Source organism: Coregonus lavaretus (assembly GCF_964263955.1).
Source record: "Coregonus lavaretus genome assembly, chromosome: 31".
Classification (NCBI taxonomy): domain Eukaryota; kingdom Metazoa; phylum Chordata; class Actinopteri; order Salmoniformes; family Salmonidae; genus Coregonus; species Coregonus lavaretus.
In genome coordinates this window covers 312,834-320,008 of record NC_140018.1, presented here as the reverse complement: position 1 = coordinate 320,008, position 7,175 = coordinate 312,834, and the positions used below count along the sequence as shown (strand labels likewise).

Genomic DNA, 7,175 nt, shown 5'->3' with positions numbered 1-7,175 from the left:
GGTTTTCGCCTTTCTAGGGAGTTTTTCCTAGCCACCGTGCTTCTACACCTGCATTACTAGCTGTTTGGGGTTTTAGGCTGGGTTTCTGTACAGCACTTCGAGATATTAGCTGATGTAAGAAGGGCTATATAAAATAAAATTGATTGAAATTGATTGATAGCATTAAGATTTCCCTTCACTGGAACTAAGGAGCCCGAACCATGAAAAACTGCCCCAGACCATTACTCCTCCTCCACCAAACTTTACAGCTGGCACTATGCGTTGGGGCAGGTAGCGTTCTCCTGGTATCCGCCAAACCCAGATTCATCCGTCAGACGGTGAAGCGTGATTCATCACTCCAGAGAACGCGTTTCCACTGCTCCAGAGTCCAACGGCGGCGAACTTTACATCACAGTTCTTGTGTTCGTATCGAGGCAATTTGGAACTCATAATGAGTGTTGCAACTGAGGACAGACGAGGTATACTGTTTAGGCGCTATTTATATATTATTATTATTTACATGTATTTAACTTGGCAAGTCAGTTAAGAACAAATTCTTATTTACAATGACGGCCTACACCGGCCAAACCCAGACGACGCTGGGCCAATTGTGCGCCGCCCAATGGGACTCCCAATCACGGCCGGGTTGTGATACAGCCTGGAATCGAACCAGGGGGGGTCTGTAGTGACGCCTCAAGCACTGAGATGCGGTGCCTTAGACCGCTGCGCCACTCGGGAGCCAGAATGAATGAATTATACCAGTATAGCCTTAGACCGCTGCGCCACTCGCTACGCGCTTCAGCACTCGGCGGTGCCGTTCTGTGAGCTTGTGTGGCCTACCACTTCGCAGCTGAGCCGTTGTTGCTCCTAGACGTTTCCACTTCACAATAACAGCACTAACTGTTCACCGGGGCAGCTCTAGCAGGGCAGAAATTTGACGAACTAACTTGTTGGAATGACGTTGCCACATGACGGTGCCACATTGAAAGTCACTGAGCTCTTCAATAATGCCATTCTACTGCCAATGTTTGTCTATGGAGATTGCATGGCCGTGTTCTCGATTTTATACACCTGTCAGCAATGGGTGTGGCTGAAATAGCTGAATCCACTAATTTGAAGGGTTGTCCACATACTGTTGTATATATCACAGGAGGTTGGTTGCACCTTAATTGGGGAGAATAGGCTCGTGGTAATGACTGGAGAGGAATAAGTGGAATGGTATCAAATACATCAAACACAGGGTTTCCATTCCATTTGCTCCGTTCCGGCCATTATCATGAGCTGTCCTCCCCTCAGCAGCCTCCTGTGGTGGATATACTGTATATTTATACGTGAATATATATATATGACATGACGTTTAACATCACGTCTAACTGGCACCACCTGCTGGCTGCTTTTGCAAACTTCAGTTTCATAGGCACTGGGTTGTGAATACAAACGACTGAATGCAACATTTTTATTATAATAGTTAGAATCATTGCCATGTATTTTATATATATATATATATATATATATATATATATATATATATATATATATATACAGTACAAGTCAAAAGTTTGGACACACCTACTCATTCAAGGGTTTTTCTTTATTTTTACTATTTTCTACATTGTAGAATAATAGTGAAGACATCAAAACTATGAAATAACACATATGGAATCATGTAGTAACCAAAAAAGTGTTAAACAAATCTAAATATATTTTATATTTGCAATTTTTCAAAGTAGCCTCCCTTTGGCTTGATGCCAGCTTTGCACACTCTTGGCATTCTCTCAACCAGCTTCATGAGGAATGCTTTTCCAATAGTCTTGAAGGAGTTCCCACATATGCTGAGCACTTGTTGGCTGCTTTTCCTTCACTCTGCGGTCCAACTCATCCCAAACCATTTGATGCAGCACCTCATCACTTTCCTTGGTCAAATAGCCCTTACACAGTCTGGAGGTGTGTTTTGGGTCATTGTCCTGTTGAAAAACAAATGATAGTCTCACTAAGTGCAAACCAGATGGGATGGCATATCGCTGCAGAATGCTGTGGTAGCCATGCTGGTTAAGTGTGCCTTGAATTCTAAATAAATCACTGACAGTGTCACCAGCAAAGCACCCCCACATCATCACACCTCCTCCTCCATGCTTCACGGTGGGAACCACACATGCGGAGAACAACCGTTCACCACCAATTTTAGATTAAGTTGTCCAAATGCGCAAATTGTCCAAACAGATCCGAAAGGTAGATGGATTATTTTAAATATGTTATTGGACCATAAACAGATTTGTCTCAATCTATACGGTCCAAATAATGATAAAATATAAATGAGAATTTATCAAATCTACAAGCAATACAAGACTCTATTATTATGGTGGGGGATTATAATATGGTTTTAAATAGCTCAATGGACTGTAAAGGAAATCACACTACAGACTATCACCCTCATACACTTAAGGAAATCACGAATATCATGGATATATTGGAATTAGTGGATATGTGGAGGCTTAAATATCCTGACCTAGTGAGATATACACGGCAGAGGCTCAATCAACCTAGTCGTCTTCAATACTTTCTTATGTCATTCTCGCTGAAAAGTGTTGACAGGGGACAGAATGCATCAAATAACTGGCATATACATTACTCTTACAGAATTTCCACGTGGGCGAGGATATTCTAAATTTAATCAACGCCTATTGGATGATAACTTGTTTTTAACTAGGACAGAATAATTTATAACTGTTTTTTTCCGACATAACATAGGTACAGCAGATCCCCTTATTGTATGGGACACTTTTAAATGTGCCTTTAGAGGTCATGCAATTCAGTACTCATCTCTAAAACGAAAGCAATTTAGGTCAAAGGAGTCCATACTTGTCACGATTCTCTAAAGCAGAACCCAGAAGCAGACCAGGACAAGGTGAGTAGACAGAAGGGGAGTATTTATTTAACGACTCAAATGTGGAAGCAGGATAATTCAGGAGACGGAGCGGGCAGCGGAGGTGAGTTGGTGGAAGTGAATAGGCAGATCCAATGATGTTACAGAATCCACCGACGACCAGGCAAGGGTGGGGTGAATGTTCCTCGAGAATAACTGTAGACAGAGTAAACGGAGGTGAGTACACGGCAAGCAAAAAGTACAAAACAACAAAACGAACTCTAGAAAACTTGAGGCTGATACGCTGACACAACATACTATTCATGGCTAACGATCCGGCAGGGAATGGATGTCAGGTCAGAGCTTATGAAGAGGTGATGATCAGGACCAGGTGTGCAGATAGCTGATGAGATGCAGGTGCGGGTAATCGAGAGATCTCCCGCCTAACTTCGTCGCCCGGCAACCAGACAGGGTGCGTTCAGGAACCTTCAGGAAACAGACTCCAAGACAGAAAACAGGCAACTCAGGCAGAAACAGACTCAGGAAGCGGGATTCATGACAATACTAACAAAGGAAATAGAAGGTCTAACAGTATAGCAATAAAAACTGTAACATAGAAGCTCAGAATAAATCAGAGGAAAAACAAAAATAAATGGAGAAACTTATTCAAGAAAGATCAAGTGTAATATATTGTAAAAAAAATAAAGCAAACTGGATGGAATATGAGGAAAAATGCACTAAATTGTTTTTAAACTTCAACATAGAAATGCAAAATTAATTTACTGAAACAAATTATGGGGTCTCCCATGATTCACCAACCGATACTTTGAAAGAGGAAGCAAAGTACTTTAAACATATGTTTTCATTTCAGTTTCCTCCATTTCCACTAACCGAAGCTAATTGTATGGATTTTTTTCTATGAATAATGTAACATTAACAGCCTTACAAAAAGACTCATGTGAAGGCGAAATTACAGAAGAGATGCTTCTTGATGCAATTAAAGCCTTTAACATTTTAACAGACACTCTTATCCAGAGCGACTTACAGTTAGTTAGTGCATACATTATTATTTAATTTTTTCACACTGGCCCCCCGTGGGAAACGAACCCACAACCCTGGCATTGCAAACACCATGCTCTACCAACTGAGCTACATCCCTGCCGGCCATTCCCTACCCTGGATGACGCTGGGCCAATTGTGCGCCGCCCCATGGGTCTCCCGGTCGCGGCCGGCTACGACAGAGCCTGGATTCAAACCAGGATCTCTAGTGGCACAGCTAGCACTGCGATGCAGTGCCTTAGAGCCCTGCACCACTCGGGAGATAAGTCTCTAAGTCTGGGATAACTCCTGGGCTGGATGGCATACCAGTTGAGGTATACCAAACCTTTTTTGATGTACTCAGAATACCGTTATTAGCATGTTTTAACCACTCCTATATAAATGGTAGATTATCAGACACTCATCAAGAAGGTCTGATTTCACTATTACTGAAACAGGATCCAAGTGGTAAATATAAAGATCCGATCCGTTTTAAAAATTGGAGGCCCCTTACACTTCAGTGTTGTGATGCAAATATTCTAGCAAAATGTATAGCGCATAGAATTAAAAAGGTATGGTCGGATATTATTCATCCTAATCAGACAGGTTTTTTACATGGACGATACATTGGAGATAATATAAGGCAAGTACTGGAAACAATAGAACACTATGCCTGGTATTCATAGCTGACTTTGAAAAGGCTTTTGAGAAAGTACGACTGGAATTTATATATAAATTATATATTTATATATAAATTCAATTTTGGAGAATCTCTTATAAAATGGGTTAAAGTTATGTATAGTAACCCTAGGAAATCCAGGGCTTAAAAACAAAGGTGTCATTGATGATTCATGTTTTATTTTAAATCCACAATTTGGATCCCTCCACAGCCTCATAGAGGATCTAGATACTTTTTTGAACCTCTCTGGGTTAAAACCAAAGTATGATAAGTGTTCTATATTATGTATTAGATCACAAAAAAATACAACTTTTACATTACTGTGTAGTTGACCAATAAAATGGTCTGACGGTGATGTGGACATACTCGGTATTCATATCCTGAAAGAAAGAAATGATCTTACTACAATACATTTTTATAGAAAGTTAGCAAAAGTAGATAATATTTTGCTACCATGGAAAGGAAAATACCTGTCTATTAGTGGACAAATCACCCTGATTAACTCTTTAGCCATGTCCCAGTATACCTGTTTACTTATGGTCTTGCCTACGCCTAGCAACCTGTTTTTTAAATAATATGAGCAAAAAAAAATCTATTTTATTTGGAACGGCAAGCCAGACAAAATTAAACGGGCCTATTTATACAATCAATATGATTTCGGAGGGCATAAATTATTAAATATTAAAGCATTAGACCTATCACTAAAGTCTTCAGTCATACAAAGTTGTACTTAAATCCGAACTGGTTCTCTAGCAGATTAGTAAGATTGTCTCACCCTGTTCAAGAATGGCCTTTTCCCCTTTATTCAGATTACAACCTCTCACTTTCGGGTTATTTGAAAATGAAATCATCTCCAAAATATTTTTTACATCTATAGACCACTATAACATACCACCAACTACCATCTATATAGCACTATTACATACCACCAACTAACATCTATATACCACTATTACATACCACCAACTAACATCTATATACCACTATTACATACCACCAACTAACATCTAAATACCACTATAACATACAACCAACTAACCCTCCATCTATATATCACTATTTCATCATAATAAAAAATGAGTAAAGCAAACAGCATTCCGCTACTTCACCGTAACTGATCCTATTCCGAAGGCCTGGGAGGACGGGACTCTTTCGATTAAACGCGCCTTGTAACTCTTCTTCAGTAAAACCTCGTACACCCCTAGTACTTCTCTGCAGCGGCCCACCACAGCATCTATTTCCTGTGATCTACGTTCCATCTCTGATGTACAGTTGATAACCACTGCTATGAACGCTAAGAAGCCAACCTTACTGAAGCACTAATTCATATCACTCTGCATTAGCCTCGACCTACTACTCACCCTTGACCCATCATCCTCTACTCTCTTCACTGCCTCAGCATACGACACCTTCTGTTCTGCTCTGACCCTGGCAACCTCAACCTGTCTCTCTCGCACCGGGCACTTCTGATCCCCAGCACCATGGGCACCCCCACAATTGACACACACACAGTCAACACATACCTTCTGATCACATTCGACCACACCACAAACTAACCACAGATTGTTACACCAGATAAAGTGATTTAACCGAAGATTTTTTGGCATCCATTACTGGGAGTGTCACTGTTTGGTGTAGCACAGAGACTTTTCTACCAACGTTCTCTCGTCGAGACAGGTGGCTCCACCCCAAAGTGCCGCATGTCATGATGACGCTCACCCCTGTCTCAATCAATGAGAGAAGATTTAAGCAAAAAAAAATAACAAAGCATTTTCTAAATTCAAATGCACCCGCCTGCAACGGGACATGGACATTTTAGAAGATACTGTACATGTTTGGCCGAATCGAGAACGAAGATAGTAAGGTCGGTCGAAAATTCACGGTCGCTACACACTTTCAGTATAGTGACACTTAGATCATCTTTTGTCCAGATGAGAGCTTTGTATCTGAAGGTGTCTAGTTACTGTGTGGCATGTGACAGGTCAGGTGAGGATAGCTACAGATTGTAACGCCAGATAATGTGATTTAACCAAAAAAAGATTGGCGCATTATACTGGTAGTTGCAGGTGTGGCTATGCAAAGTGCCGCCAGAGATTTTTCAACTCACCTGGTATTGGTGATACTATCTTTGTGCTTGATTCGTGGAAACAGGAGTCTCATAAAATGTCCGTGTCCAGTTGCAAGGGGATCGGTTGGAATTTCAGTACACATTGGCGCCGTAAACTTTGTTGGATTACTTCATGGACCAAATTTTCAAACGGACCCCCTGCAACTGGACTCAGGCTGTTTACCATGAAGAAATAAAGGTATATTCTGGTCTAGTTAATGGGTGTGTCTCCAATGCGATAGCAGCCAGAGATTTTTCAACTAACTTGGTATTGGTGATACTATCTTCATCCTCGATTCGTGGAAACAGGAGTCTCATAAAATGTCACAGACATTTAAAAAAAAAAGGTAAACAAAACAAAACTTTGAGCGGTCAATCGAATCTCCTGTGTGGAGGCGATTAAAAGAGTTGAGAAAACAAGTGACGCTAGTGACGATATGGTAGTTGACGCACCACAGCCTGTAGTAAATGTTTGCTGCCAGTCAAAAGATACCCTGAGTGTTAAAAAT

At 40.9% G+C, this 7,175-nt stretch overlaps 1 protein-coding gene across 1 annotated transcript in view; it reads right to left on the bottom strand.

Annotated features, from left to right (window-relative positions):
• The window catches only part of LOC311106734 (XK-related protein 6-like), a gene marked incomplete at both ends in the record, with an annotated part of 39,647 nt that extends 33,829 nt beyond the window's left edge, over positions 1-5,818 (bottom strand). Inside the window, one exon of the mRNA XM_084149134.1 lies at positions 5,664-5,818. Coding sequence (XP_084005260.1) covers positions 5,664-5,818 — 155 coding nt within the window. The remainder of the gene's footprint in view (positions 1-5,663) is intronic.
• Positions 5,819-7,175: the final 1,357 nt, after the last annotated feature.